The sequence below is a fragment of the Centruroides sculpturatus genome, unplaced genomic scaffold (genome assembly GCF_000671375.1).
Source record: "Centruroides sculpturatus isolate CEXI.00-Female unplaced genomic scaffold, Cexi_2.0 scaffold283, whole genome shotgun sequence".
Classification (NCBI taxonomy): Eukaryota; Metazoa; Arthropoda; class Arachnida; order Scorpiones; family Buthidae; genus Centruroides; species Centruroides sculpturatus.
In genome coordinates, this window is record NW_019384473.1 from 732,728 (window position 1) to 749,071 (window position 16,344).

The 16,344-nt window shown below is 28.4% G+C and overlaps 1 protein-coding gene across 1 annotated transcript; it reads right to left on the reverse strand.

Moving 5' to 3' along the window:
- Window positions 1-967: 967 nt before the first annotated feature.
- Window positions 968-16,005, reverse strand: LOC111621250 (aryl hydrocarbon receptor nuclear translocator-like protein 1). The gene is made up of 7 exons (XM_023363331.1): window positions 15,966-16,005; window positions 15,504-15,623; window positions 12,434-12,584; window positions 8,399-8,599; window positions 7,354-7,444; window positions 5,626-5,773; window positions 968-1,201 (listed from the first exon to the last, which is right to left on the reverse strand). The coding sequence occupies exons 1-7, from the start codon at window positions 16,003-16,005 to the stop codon at window positions 1,023-1,025; spliced, it is 930 nt and encodes a 309-aa protein (XP_023219099.1). The 3' UTR covers window positions 968-1,022.
- Window positions 16,006-16,344: the final 339 nt, after the last annotated feature.

Sequence of the window (16,344 nt, forward strand, 5' to 3'; positions counted from 1 at the left end):
ATTATTTATTTTATTTATAAAAATACTTTTTAATAAATAATGTATTAAATAAATACATAAACAAATAACTTTTTATTTTATGACTATTATTATTATTGGACAACAGAAATTAAACTTGGAACAAATTAAATAGAAAATAATTTTATTAATGATATTAAAATTACTTTCTTTTTACCAGTATTAGAAATATCCTTTATAAGTAATGATAAACTAAATCAATAAATAAATATATTTGGCTATTAAATATCATTATTAATCATTAAATCAAAACTTATTATTTCACATTTATTAAGAAAGTTTATCAAATGTAAGTTTATTTCAAACTTCTTTCCTCAATAAAATATTTTGGGAATCTCAAGAGCTATGGGATCATCATTAAGGAATCAATTCCTAATGACATATATATATATTGTAGACTAAAAGCATTTGAGGTTTCTAAAAAGTTTTGTTATAAGAAAAACGTTTGAATTTAATTCAATAATTTCTCATTACATGTAATATAACTTTGTTTCTTTATATAAAATTTTGTTTGGATTGAAAGAATGTATTTGTTTAGAAATTAGTTATAAAACAGTTATAAATTAATTATCGTAATTTGACTTATTTGTTCATTAAAACTGATAGATCAGAGAACTTAGAGTACGTTTTCTGTTCTACTAGTTTAATGAACAACTTAATCTATTCTCCTAATACATTAAGATAATAGATTAAATAAATTCTGAATTTCAAAAATACAATTACTTTGTTTATACTTTGGTTTGTACTTGATAATCAATTAATTTGGTAAGTATTCTTTTGAATTTGTATATCATATTTAAAAAAACAAATTATTTTATCTAATTTAAAAATTTCTTTTAAAACAAAATGAGCAAATTAATTATCAATAAAATTCTTCTTAATAACAATGCCATTGTTATTAAAATAAAATTTATAAATACTTATATTGTATTATCCAAATTAATTTTTTATGCTTTAAAATTTGTTTTTTGTATTCTATTTGCAAAATATAAAGATTTCCAAAATTAAGGGAGAGGCCAAGGCAATCCACTAAAATCTACTGGTCCACCAAGTCCAGCATCTGCTTCTAGAAGACTCATGATAACAGCCATTGCAGCTTCATCATTTCCTTCATTACTATTATTCTGATATGATGCCTGTAACATCTCTCTTCCCATCAAAGTATCCATCAATTCCAAATCAGCTGAAAATAAATAAATATATATTTAAGAATATTTGACACTTAAATTTTTAAGTTTTTTTTTTTAACAAAAGTATAAAAATTATAAATAATCAAACCACTACACAATTTTTACGTAATGCCAGAGTCAATAGATATACTGGTCCCACAGATACCATAGCTCTAACACTACAAAAGTGGTGTAATAAATATTTTTGCCACTTTGAGTGCTGTAATCATTCTGTAGCAAAAGTTTGTCTCAAGCATAGCTAGTCAGCTGCAAACATTTGAAATTTCTTTTAAAACACAAAATTTTCACATTTTTAAAAAAGACAAAAGCAATATCTGCATTAAAAGACTACTTATAAATACTATTTTAATTTGATTTTGAACATTATTTATTCGTAAATGTTGTTAATATTACATAATTTTAAACTTTAAATTGATTCAATTGCTTCAAATTGATTCATCATTTGTGTTCATTTTGAAATATTTTTGGGAGTTGGGTAACAAAAAGTAGTCAAAAAGAACATATCTATAACATATCTATTATTAACTAGTTAAACATATCTATACATTATTAATATGGAATGTCTTCAAGATTATCAAGAACTCTCTTTCAGATTTAGGAAGAAAAGAGGTTGATGAGAATTATATAAATTTAATTATGGAAACATAAAATGTTTAATCTATTTGGTTTAAGTATTACAAAAGAGAGAATTTAGGATGGATTTGGAGTTTACCAAGGTTTAACTTTAAACCCATATTTTTTTTATTTATTAACATTAGATGAATTATTGCTGAATGCAGTGAGAAAGGAGTTATGGTATACATTATTCATAATTGATATTGTATGTATTTATTAATGAGGTGAACGAAAAAAAGTTAATCAGATTAGAGAGAGGGGATTAAAAGTCAATAGATTTAGTTCTTGGAATTCAGATATGAACTGTTAGAGGAAGGAGATGGAATTAGACTTCAGGATGAGTTAAAAAATGTAAATTTCAACTATTTAGGATCACATTTATAGGTAGATAATAACAAATAGAATAAATGTAAGATGGCAAGAACTCAAACAGTATTATTAGATATTGACAGTGATAGTGATGATATGGAGTCTGAACGGTATGTAGGTGTTATACATGCAGAGAAAACTCCATGCAGACAGCCTGTTGGTGAGATGCAAACCCATAAACAAATACTAATGTTCAGTGGTTTTTATCCAGGGATATAGTCATAAATTAAAAAGTGATAGGGTCGACAAAAACCTTTAAAATGCAGCTCTCAAAAATCTAAAAATCATTCCTAAAGTTCTAATCACAATTGTAGTATCTTTTCCACATTATAAAGGAAAATTTATTACATAATAGGGGTCTTATTTATGCATTTTAGCCATTTTACAGATCTTTTGCCACAAACTTGCACTTCTTCCATATTATGGAGTTTTGTATAAACTCCATAAACAGTGGCAATTCAAACTTGGGACACTGGTTAGTACCCTATCACTTTCACTCTTTTCAAATTGCAGTTAAGTAATAATCAAATATTGACAAAAATCCTTTAAAATTCAGCTTTTTATTAACTAATCGGATGTTTTCGGCTATTTGAATGACCTTCCCCAGGAATAAAAATCGAATGATTTCGATTTCTATAAAATGAAGTTTGTTATGGAAGAATTTTGAATGTTTGAATTTTCAAACATTCAAAGGTGCACTAGACAGCTATGAAAATTCAAACATTCAAAATCTTCTGTTAAATATACTGTATTTCAAAAAACTGGGTACTTAATTATATAACACTCATCAAATAAACCAGTTCATAACCAAACAGAAAAATTCTTTCTACAAACGTTTTCATCTATATGTAATAAACATCCTCAGGTATTGACGATATCGAACTAATGGCTAGTAGAATTACATAGTTAAACGGAACTTTCAAAAACATTCTACTCTACTAGCCGTTAGTTCGATATCGTCAATACCTGAGGATGTTTATTACATATAGATGAAAACGTTCGTAGAAAGAATTTTTCTGTTTGGTTATCTTCTGTTAAAATCATTATTTTAGCTTATACCTGTTAATCAATAATCGCCATCCATATTTTATCTAATGTCGCAACTCCTGCATTTCTCATAATCCATGTAAGTTTCCTAATGACCTTTTACAATTTTGTAACATTACAATAAATTTACGCTAACTTGTATACATTATGCTAACCTGTATGTAATTTTCCCTATATAGTTGTAACACAAGAGTTGAAAAGGGACATAATTGTCCAAAATGCATACTCAAAGAAATAAAAAGTTTTTCTAAAGCTTGTCCTCCTTTTCATTGATGGTATAATAAGTCTAGCAAAAAAGAAAAGCCACCTTAGCGCTCATATAATTCAAGTAATACCTTAAAAAATAAACATTAAAAATGAATTGCTGTCATATAAATGCCATTAAAACAATCTGATTTCTGACTTTTTAAATCAAAAATTATATTGTTTTAATGGCATTTATATGATAGCAATTCATTTTTAATGTCAATTTTTCAAATAAATCAATTTAAACACTTTTAGAGTAATACTGAAAATCCAACACAATTCTTTGGTAAATTTATAAAATGCATACACCACAGTAATGTTTGAAAACCTAATTTCCATTTTCCAAACATTAATCACCATTTTATAAATGCAATATGTAATGGAATCAGTCCATCAGTGGTTTATATTTCTGTATTTAAAACTGTTACTTGCAACAATTTTTTTGTCTCATGAGTGTTGGATTAGAGAGGTTCAACTGCTTTCTTCTAGGTTTTATTTTTATAGCTACAATGGTCTGCATGCAGCTTCAGTATGACTATATGATTTTCACCATTGATAATGCATTCAAAGTAGCATTAAAAGTTTCAAATCTTCCACAATATCATAGTAGTTTTGACTACTCAGATTGCTATTACAACTAGCTATAATAACTATTCAAAACCATTCCATTCCAAGCACTATGGCAATGGTTCCCAATTAGTGGTACGCGTACCCCTGGGGGTATGCAAAATTGCATGAGGGGGTACGCACGGCAATCTAAAATTGGTTGATTTAAAATTTAAATGCATGAGATGAAGCAATCAAAAAAATAATGGGTGGACCATCAAAAATTTGGCAATTTACAACATGATGTTGAATGCACAAATTCGTTTATTTATAACTAAATCTATAACTAAAAATATTCTCAAAATTTCATCAAAAAATGCATTTGTGACAATACCTAAATGAAATTCTTATACAAGAAACAAAAATTGTACAATTAACACAATTTGTGTTAATTGTACAATTATCATTATCATCATGTCAGTGAAACGGAAATAAAATATTTACTACCATTTTGCACAACATACCTCTGCAAGAGTGGATTTTCGGCCATGACAAACATGAAAACTAAAAATTGAATTATGACTATTTACAAAAAATTATAAAATTTTTCAAGTCTATCTTTCATTCTTTTAACGCACTACAGAAGTAACAGTATAGAAGTTTATCCAAGCCAATATACTGTTACTTCTGTGATGTGTTAAAAGGATGAAAGATAGACTTGAAAAATTTTATAATTTTTTATAATTTATCACGTGTTCTATGGAAGTTTATCCAAGCCAATATACTGTTACTTCTGTGATGTGTTAAAAGGATGAAAGATAGACTTGAAAAATTTTATAATTTTTTGTAAATAGTCATAATTCAAATTTTAATTAAAGATATCCTGGGTTGTTCATGTTATTATGTATGCTGTTATGCAAATGAAAACTAAACATCATCACTGACTTCAACTCGAAGATGACTTGAGACTGAAGCTGACCAAAAAGCAACCATATTTTACAAAGTTGTGCAAAGAAAATCATGTGCATTTGTCGCATTAAAATTAAATAACCTTATGTTATTTTCATTATTATTATTAGAATTGTATTTTAAAGGAAATAAATGTAAAAAAACTTATTCTATTTATCACTAGCTGTCTACCCACAGCTTCACTTGCATTATATCGAATTTTCTTGTGGGAGTAAGATATTTTCTCGCAGTAAAATGTAGCCTATGTCCATCTCCAACATGTAAGCTATCTCTGTGCCAAATTTTATTAAAACCGGTTTAGACATGAAAAGGTAACAGACAGACAGGCAGAATTACCTTTGAATTTATAATAAGAGTATGGATTAATATGAATTTCTGCTATAAGGGGTACACGAGTTTGAGCTCTTTCTTGAAGTGGTATGCAGGAAAAACTAATTGGGAACCACTGCACTAGGGCCTTAGTTTAACATGATATACTAGCTAGCTATTTGAAATATAAGATTGTTCTAATATACTAATAAACTAGTGAAACAATTTTAATTTTTTGCCAAAATTACATATAAAATCATTTTGCACATTTTATTTCATACAAAAATAAATAAATATAAGAAAATAGGTTACACACTATTATCACGAATTCCAGTTGTCTGAGTTGTAGAACTAAAGTCACTAAGATTAGAATGAGGTGAATGATTAGTAGTGCCATTCAACATAGCTTTTACTTGTGCAGAATTTTCACCTTGATGATTCCTTATTTGAACTTTGGAAGAATCCTAAAATTAGAAACAAATAATAATAAAAGCTTATTGTTTAGAGTTTTTAAAATTAAAATCTTTACTAAATTTTGATTCTTTATTAATATTATTTCAAATTTTTAATACAAATTTAGTAAAATTATGCTACCATTACTACTATTTACTTAAGAAATTTTTTTAAAAAGAAAGAATACTTTCAAAAGTCAGTTAGTAGATTTTTCTTGTTCTTTACATTATTTAACAGTTATCATTTCAATAAGCAAAATATACAACAAAATTGGCTACATGAATGAAGTATCTATAAATGCAAATTAACTGAGTAATGAGTTTATCATTATAGAAGGATCCTTTATTACACAGGGTGATTGAAAAGTCACATACATAAAAATGTCAATTTGTGTAAATTGTATCAGTTATTTTTATTATGTCTCCCACCAAAAGATGTGACTTTAGTGACTTCTGATTATTAATAGAAACTCTGACTTTTGTGTGAAAGTCATAAAATGAGTTGCAGTATAGCTTTGTTCATTGAAGAAGTGAAATGGTTTTTTTTCTCAGGAACAACGGATTTTCATCGTTGAGTATTATTTCACCATTCATTTCCATTCATGCACAAGTTTCAGAAGCATTTCATTGGAAATATCCAGATTCTGCAGTTCTTGTGAGAATTCTTTGGCAACTGTCTTATTTCTAAAGGATTGTGGTCCCTACAATGACCAGATTTTGTCACCCCCAGAGTTTTTCTTTGGGGATATCTCAAAGAAGCCATGTATAAAAATAATCCACACAGAATAGATGAACTAAATAGGAATATTATAATAGTGATTGCCAGCTTCAATTTTCAGGTGCTTTACAAGGTGAATGAGAGGCCATTTCAAACATATCTTGTAATAATCTGATTTCATTTTACTTTTCTTAAAGATCAGATTATAAACTTTGTTTTTACTACCTTCTATAGTTTCATACTTTAACCCAGGGGTGGCCAACAGTTTTTGCTCCTGGGCCGAATTGGAAAGAAAACTTTTTTCACGGGCTGAACCAGAGGCTGCCCTAGCAAGATTTTGAGGTGGTGCGAGATCTCATTGTGGTGTCACCCTGTAGAGATTAAATTGTACATAGAGATTACAGATACATTTTTCACATTATCATGCATTATCAACATTCTACGAGATTTATAATGGAGAGTTAACTCTAAATGCACAGTGAGTTGTTGACCTTTTTCTTTTTTTTTATTTTTAGGCGTCAGAATTTTTCATTAAGATATTTGGACTTGAGTAGCTAATATTGAAAGATTAATTGCGGGCCACATAAATTCATTACACGGGCTGTATGTTGGCCATGCCTGCTTTAACCTCACAAAATAAAATTGATTCCTAACATATGCAAATGACTTTTTGATCACCCTGTATTATTATGTTTACATTTAAGTAAAGACAACACTTGAAACATTTCAAGTATTTTATGAAAAGATGTAGCATAAAAAGTCAATATCTTATATTTTTTAAAAATATTAGAACAAATTTTTATTAAAGTAAAAAACTAAAAACTATTGCTATTGATAAATAAAAAATTATTTAAAAGCTTTTAAATGAACATACCTCTGCTGAACTTGAAACATTTTGAACTTTTGTTAATCCAATATTTTCTAACATAGAAACATCATTACTGCTTGTTGAAGAATCTCTTCCTCTGTAGAAATTGACATAAATACAAAAAAAAATTAAATATATGAACTAATTCTTGCACATTATTATTATATGACATATACATATATTAATAAAAGCATTTAACATTTATTTATTAAAATAAACATTATATAAGAAATATAATAAACATTATTGATTACATAAAATATTGTAATCAATATAGTACTTAAAACTGATTATGTATATCTGAAAACTAGTGTGGGCACAATCTAATATAATCAGTCAGAAATAAACACACATAACTGTGTATTCCTTCTATAGGTTTGTCTATATCATACAAAAGAAGTTGGTTATATTTTTTAATTGAAATAAAACTATATAAATTATTTCATTCAGTATCAACTTAATTCTTAATATTTGATGATATTGGTTATAACATTGATAATAGGGAATTTATTGTTTAAAAAACTGAAAATACTGTACTTATAAAAAATTATATAAAATCCATGATAAATAGGATAATACAATTTTTATCATCTTGAAATGTTTTATATTAATACTTAGAAAACTATTCAGAATATAGATAAAACTCTTGATCTTGAAACTCGACTTCATTATAATTGTGGTAGTAATCAATCAAGAATAAAATCAAATCTTCGACAAGTCACTCTTGAAAGTTTAATTTTATTTTTAATTGATTAGTTACTGTATGGAGTTATCATTCCTTTGTTTAAAATTGTCTGATATTATAATTGATGCTTTAACAGTGAAATTGATAAGAAAAATTATTTTCTATTCAGTATCAAATTCTATCTGTCATATCTCTAAGCAATTTTTTTTGTTGTGTAGAATAAATTATTATATGTGTATAATGTCTTGAAAAATAATATTTTGACATTTTTACCAAATACTATTAATTTTAAATTTTATTTTAAAATAAAAAAAAATTTAGATTATATATTTATAAACTTAAAAGATAGTATTTTAAAATAATTACTTTTGTAATTCAGTTTCATCTGCAATTTGTTTCCCTATTTTAACTGCTCCTATTCTGCTTCCTGAAAATCTTTGAATATTATCTCCACTTGATATTCCTGATGGCAATGATGATAAGATAGCATCAAAACTATTAGAATTACTACTTAACATATCTTCGAAAGAAGTATTGGAACTTTCCACCACTTCAAAGTTGGGAGCCCTTAAATAAATTTATTTAAATTTTATATAAGAATGATTAGATGTATATATAATTTTAAATTTATTTTGATTATAATAATTTGATACATAGTTGTTAACATTATAATACTTTACAATGAATGATGTAGCAATGAATGCTATGTCATTCATTGTAAAGTACATCATACTTTTCCTGTTAAAAATGAAGTTATGCCAGTCATCTATATAACTCCATTCAGGAGAAATTTTTTGAATTGCAATAACATGACTTCCAGCCCAAAGTGGAAATTTGTATATAGTTAATTGGGGCCTCCTGCCCCTAAAGCTTTTTATATATGGTCTTGACTTTCATCTATTTAACACCAGTCACAAGATTAAGGAAGGACAGACAGACAGACAAACATACATACATACATACATACAGATGACAGTGAAAATTTATGTCTGCAATTGTTTCAAATTGCAGCCCAATATCTTTTTCAAGTAATTCTCAGCTTTATTACACTCCTAAACAGTTTGAAGATTAAAGCTTTGATCTGAAACTGGTGAATTATTTTTGCCTGGGCATAGTCCAGGCTACTGGGATAACATTTGAACTTTTTATGTGAATTTAAAAGAAAATTCCATGTTGGATTTTGATGATTTTGGTGTCAAAATGCTCAGTAGAAACTGGTGTGTGCATAAATTAGTTTGGAAAATATAATTAACTCTGAGAAAAAATATATTAAAAAAGTGTTGACTTTTGCCTCTTTGATGCTTAATAACAAAAATGTATTTTGACATTTTTGAGTGCTGTTTTTTGGAATATAAAACCAGACAGTTGCTTGATATTTTTCCAGAGTTTGGTGAATTTTGGTTGAACTACAGATAAGTTATCTGAGTTCTAAGAAAAAAGAAGCAAATTTACGTCCCCCATTCCCACCAGATGGCACCATGTTACCTAGCTCTTCAATGTGCAGCACTAATAATGGGAACATTCTGGAACAATTCAGACTTTGTTGTTTTTTCAAGGTATGGCCGTTTTGATATCATTTTTGTACAAAAATACAGTTGATTCCATTTAATTGGGCCACTGATTAATTGGGGCGGCTGTTTTTTTGGGCCAAATCTCAAAGAACGAAAACCAAACTAATAAACGGAAACCAAACTAATAAACTAATACATAATTTAAACACTTAATTGGGACAACTTTTCACTTAATGGGTCAGTAGCAGAAAAGGAATTTAGCAATTTTGGATATATTTTAGGGATCTTCAAAAATATGTCAACACTATGTATACTAATGTTGTACAGTAGACCCCCTATAAAATGGGTTCCTATAATTACGATTCCTATAAGACAGCAAAAAAATTGTGGCGTTATCCGTACACAATGGTAAAAAAACTCCTATAATTACGTAAAACGTCATCAGGCAGCCGAACTACTTTCTGCCATCCGTAGCACCACGCTACGGACGTTTAGGCAGGTAAATTGAGTTTAGTTTCATCTGTACATATAATTATATATTAATTATATATAAATTAGGTACTGTATATATAATTATATATTAACTTAATTTATTATAACCTTATTATAATTATATATATGCTTTCTGCTGCCTGGCGCCACACTATAAAGAATTTAGGTGAACTATCGCCCGTACAGTATGTAAATTAGGTACCGTAAGTCTAATACAGTACTGTAATTTTATACATTTCTTGTGAAAGAAACATTTCTTATTCAACGGCGATAAAAATTATTTATATTAATGATGTCTCCAAAGTTCAGCGACGTTTTCGCAGAAAAATAACATCAGAAATCGCGGCCGCCGTTTGCTGAGTTGTTCCGCGATGAAAACAAGCTTGAGCAATGGCGCTGTCGAATGGTGCACACTTGGTAAGTAATCCTACAATTTCTTGTGTATAGCGTAGTTTATACGGATTATTTCCAAAAAAAATATACGTATTTTGGAAATGTTGAGTTGGATTAGTCTAGAATCAATTAATTTTATGGAAGAAAACCTTTCAAACAGCTGTAGTCTGTAAACTTGACATGTGTCGGGCTGTGATTGGAAGGACTCGTAAGAAATCGGATTCCTAAAGAATGGAACGTATCTATGTTCTTATAGGGGGGTCGACTGTATAAGCCTAATGATTGGCATAGACAAAGCAATTTTGTCTTTTGCTCAGGCGGTTCGGTTTTTCCAGAGGGAGATCAACATAATGGGACATATCACACCATGATCCTGTCTGAGGCAGACCTGAATGCGAACTACTAATCCTGCTCCAGATTGGACTGACTCAACTCCTTCCTCTCACCCGATTGGAAATTTTAAACTTTTGTATAACTATTTCAAATATATGTTTTTTAGCCATGTCAAGTAACTCACCAACGTTATGTTTCAGACACAGTTCTCTCAGTCAAGACTGGACAAAATCTCAAACGTGGCTGCTTTTAACGAGCGACTCCAATTTATCCAAGGTTTTTCCTGATTAAATGTGAACTGATTTTATTATTCTTTTATTTCTTATTTTTTAGTTTAGTTCACTTTATTCATTTACTTTACTTTACTTTAGTTTAATTTAATTTCTTTATTACACTTTTCTTTTTTATCTGTACTGTTCATCATATTTTTTTTCTTTTCTCAACAATAAATCACTTATAATCTTTCATTTGTGACATATTACTGTTTAAACTGCTCGCCCAGGTTAACTACATCGATAAACATTGTCTTGAGTTTCTCGATATCACCTATCTAGTAAATAAAAGTGACACAATTCCATTTGATTTATTGTACTATGCCATCATCTCTTTTCTATTTACTTTTATGATGATATGAATGACATTTAAACATCTCTTAATCAAATTTTTATCAAAAGCTGCAAATTATTTTTATTAAATCAAAAGTAGACTCATTGCAATTGTACAAAAAATGCATCAAGACTAAAGCACTGAAGTCTGATTAGTTACTGTATGCTTTGATTAATGAAAAAAACTTACAATACATTAAAATTTTTCCAAGTTGTCAAAGAGCCTCCCTTGCCACCCTCTTGAAAGATTTGGCTTTAGAAGTGCTTTTAAATGTTTTTTTTCCTTGACACAAATTGTGGTGAAGCTATTTATATGCAAAAAGATTTCCATATTCCTGTTATTTTTCTTATTTATTTTACATATATAGTTGATATGCAAATTGCAAGGGAGGAAGGATATGAATGATTATATATATATACACATTATTATTATTATTATTATTATTATTATGTTGTGCTGCAAAGTGGATTTCTGTCAGTCAAACATTTGTCCAGCTGACAGAAATTATTATTTTTTTGACAGGCAAAGGCCCAATAACATGAGAAGGGAGTCAGGTTGAGATTTCAAAAACTGTTTGAATAGAGAAATGCTCATGGAACTATTTAGTTTGAAGACTAGAAAGAGTGGTCTGTGTCTTATTTTATATTTGTTCTTTTTTCATGTTAATCAATTTTATTTAGCTGGCTTTAATAGTTAATAAATTAACTTTGTGTTCCTGAGCAGATCTATAGAATAGAATATTTTTTTGAATAAATTAAATCAGACCCATATCTTATTATATCATATCAGAAGATTTAAAAAAGCATTTTAAAACCACTAACTGCAATAAATTGATTTATACAAGCTTATAATTTGATATTCTACAAATTCAATTTAAATCTTCATATTATAGCAAATGCCTTATTCTAGCCAAATAATATATAATTGTCTATGGAAATAAAATATTAAACTTAAGTTATTTCTTTTGCTCTTAGATTCATTTGTCATCAATTTATACCTGTTCAAAATAATTAAAAACTAATAAATAACAATTAAAAATACCAAATGATTGTGAAGTGCAACTTACGGAACCATAGTATTGATGGCTACAATACATTCAAATTCTTTGGTCCATGGATTTTGAAATACTTTCCATTTTGTCTGAAGACATACAAATGATCCTTCTTTAGTACGAAACTGATAAACCTGAGTAGTAATTTGATCATTGGATTGAAGAACTACAAGAAAAAATCATATAAAATTTCTATTACAAGTTTTAAATTAAAATATAATAAATTGTGAATGTTCTGATTTAAATGAGAATGTATAAGATAATTTCTTATTGAATATTGACATTATTAGTTATCTAAAATATGACACTAATTCCATTTGTTTTAATATTTTATTAAACAAATTCTACACTATCATAAGATATTTACCCTGATTATATACTAGGATTACAACATTATTTTTTATGAAGATATATTAAATAAATAATATAAAATATCTTAAAACTGAAATAAATTTATGAAATCCATCATTGTCTGTGACAATCACTCATCATGTATATTAATTGTGTTTGGTTATAGACTGTTTCATTTGTGTTATTCTAGAATGTTCTGTTGATGTCCTTTCATGTCTTTCTCTTTTGTCTTTTTCGAATAAGTTGCCTGAGGGGCAATAAGCATAGCAGGAAAGGAGGCAATAGATATATAATGTGTGGATGGGAGGACAGGCTTTCTTACTTTCTGGGGTGAAAATTCGGAAGGATGATATTAGTGACCAGAAACTACGACTTGAAGAGGAGGAAGATCCTTGCTCCCATTCCTAAGCAAGACTGAAGACGACATAGCCAGAACCCTCTATATGGGTATGTAGAGGTACTTCGCCTGTGATAATTCTCCCACTTCCTTCCTTCTTTCTGTCTAACATAATTTATAAATTAAGTTTAAGGAATCATGAATTCCAACAATACAACATTGTTGCAATTAAATTAATAATTGTTTGTAATAAGAATCAAAAAGAATAATCATGTAGAATAACTGCTGATGCATGCCTGTATGGAGTTCTGGTTGCCTATTTTAACCCAGAGTAGAAAATAAAATCTTACATGTCAAAGAAGAAAATATACAGTGGAACATGGAACACTTTACGCATTTCACATTTATGTATCTATTGTTTACACATTATTTTACATTGGTCTGAAAATATTCTTATATCTTTCAATAGTAAAATATTTAATTCATGTGTCTAAATTCATTATAAGTCTGATAAAGATAATATTCTTTGTAATATTGTGAGGCCCCAAAAAAACGGGTTGAAATTAAATATTTATTATTGGAAATTTATTAAAACGAAACTAGAAAAAAAATCATCTATTGTTAAAAACCAATCAAAGATCGAATTAGTTGTGTTAGTCATATGAAACCATGACGAGAGAAAAAAAAAAACTTTATTGATGTAAACAGAAAGTAATAATTTTAAATGATTAATAATTGTAACAAACGACCTCCAGTAGAGATGGACCTTTAAAAAGTCGCTCATATGCACATAATTAGAACATAGAAATTTTGAAAAGAGGAAAGATTAATGACAAAAAAGGACATCGCGTTGTGTCGTTAAATTTCAAAAACATCACGGACTAGACATCAATGGTGGAAAATATGAGCGCAAGTTTCAAAGTTCCATCAACATTTTGCATCCAGAGTTATGGATGGTGTCAGGTAAATTCTTCAAGGCGGATCTTTCTTGTGACTCGAAAAGGAATCGTTTTTCACTTAGACGAGGGAGCCAATCAGAAAACAAAACCAAGAGCGGAGATTGATATAATCCCCAATCTTGAAGGACAAGAGGGGACACTCACCAAGACTGCACTCGACACAACACTTGGCGAGTCAAGACAAAAGTGTGTGAAAATCGGATGTGCTGTGTCAAATAAAAACTGGAGACGAATCTTTTTCATCTGGGTGCCGATACCAAAACCCTGCCGTCGCCAACCAACGGAGTCTCACGAACCCGAAAACATCACTGCCTCGAGGCCACCTAAGCAATAAACTACTACAGGAGCATCGACGCTATCGACGTCCAAACAGCCGATTGTATCTAGACAATATTTGTTCCTTAGTGTAAGTTTAATTTTATGTTTAAAATAAACGAGTTTTTGTGAGATTCTTGTCATCTGTGTCTCCTCCGCCACACCCACACGCGTACGACCCTAGATCATTCTGATGCAGGATTAATGATTCCCCCCAGGAAGTCGGCGAACTTACAATATTATTGTAATTGCAATATTCTTTTAGAAAATGTACTTAGAAGATACAGAACATTCTTTGTTCTGTTTCCATATTCCCTTTTAACATTTCTGGAATTATATGGCATAAAATTGACCCCACCAAGTGTATTGTCTCTAAAAAAGAGAGAATTATTATTAAGAGATTATTGGCTAATGGGGATGAAGAGATCACAATATAAGGAAATTTCAGATGTTTTTAGTTTCATATAATAGCAAGAATCCATAAACAAAGAATATTTCTTTACCAAAACAAGTTTCTTTCAGAAATTATTTTAACATACAATACATAATGATTCTAACATACACTCCTAATTTTCTTAATGGATCTTTTAAAATATATAAAAAAAAATTTTTAATAAAGCAGTATAACACTTATTGCCAGTAGCATTTCATTCTTGAATAGGCAAAAATCATTTTGTAATTTAATGTTTATCAGATAGGTTATATGAATCAAGTCTACAGGATCACTAAATATTTAAAAAAATATATGCTGTAAGCAGTATTACTGCTTTTATAATAAAAATATGAAATAAAGAATAAACATTAAAATATTCATTAAAAACTTTAATACTATGAGTTTTTCATAAAAAATATAATTTCTGCCATCTTCTGGAGCATTTTTACTTAAAGTTTAATTACACACCTTTTTGTTCCAATGTACTGAAAATGATTTATTGAAATATCTCAAAATACAGCAGTCTTATTGAACGGTGTGTTGGTCTTGATGTCTTGGTAGATTAGTTGAGAGTGCTCTGACTCTCACTAATCATCATCCAACAAGACTGCTTTATTTGGAGATATTGATATTCAGAATCATAGCATATTACATACTAGAGAAATTTATGTAATAATTTTATATCCTTACCTAATCTATGACTTTCAGCTAAATGTGCAATGTCATCTTGATGATAATTTTCATAACAGGATGTTCCAATTAATTCTTGTGGTAAATATCCTAAAATTAATGTTGCTCTACAGTTAGAAAAAATTATTTTTGTTAATATTTGTTATGAAAAAAATTCTAAACTTACTTTATATTAATATAAATGATAATGATATATTATATTTTAGAAATATTTTTAAAAAATATCTGTTAAATTCAGGTTAATTTAAAGTCAATGTTAAATTCATTTCATTGTCTAAAATCATAAAAAAGTATTAAATGATCATTTATTTATAGCCCTATACAAATGATAAGAAATGAGTAAACACACTTATTAAGTTATTAACAAATTACAGATTTAGTGCCAAAATTGATAGTAATGTTTTCTTTCCAATTGAAATCATAAACTCCACTAAAATTAGTTTCAATGTAACGAGAATTTACCTGCAATTAATTGCTGTTTTGGCTCATTTTGATACTTCATTTTGTGCTGAAGTATGGATGTTTCAACAGATTGAGACACTTGAAACCATTTTTAAGCAGGGAATGATTTGTGGCATATAATACAATCAAGGGTACTAGCAGGCAGAGGGGGGCAAACAGGGCACTTGCCCCCTCTGGAATCAAGTAAAACATTCCACAAATTATAATTACATATCTCAGTCACTTTTACAATCTTATACCCTACACTTTAATGCAATATTGTATTCTATAATATATTTGTAAAAAAAATAAAAATTTAAATAATTAAATAAATAAATATTTATNAACTTTAATGCTAAAAGACAGTTTGGTTTATTCTTAACTTAATAATCGTCATTAT

Excerpts from the sequence above, each read along its gene's own strand:
- LOC111621250 (XM_023363331.1), bottom strand. The coding sequence starts at position 16,005 with ATGAAGTATCAAAATGAGCCAAAACAGCAATTAATTGCAG. Across the intron at positions 8,600-12,433 it reads GCCATCAATACTATGGTTCC|GGCTCCCAACTTTGAAGTGG; the intron begins GTAAGTTGCACT and ends AATTTATTTAAG. Across the intron at positions 7,445-8,398 it reads GATGAAACTGAATTACAAAA|AGGAAGAGATTCTTCAACAA; the intron begins GTAATTATTTTA and ends CAATTTCTACAG.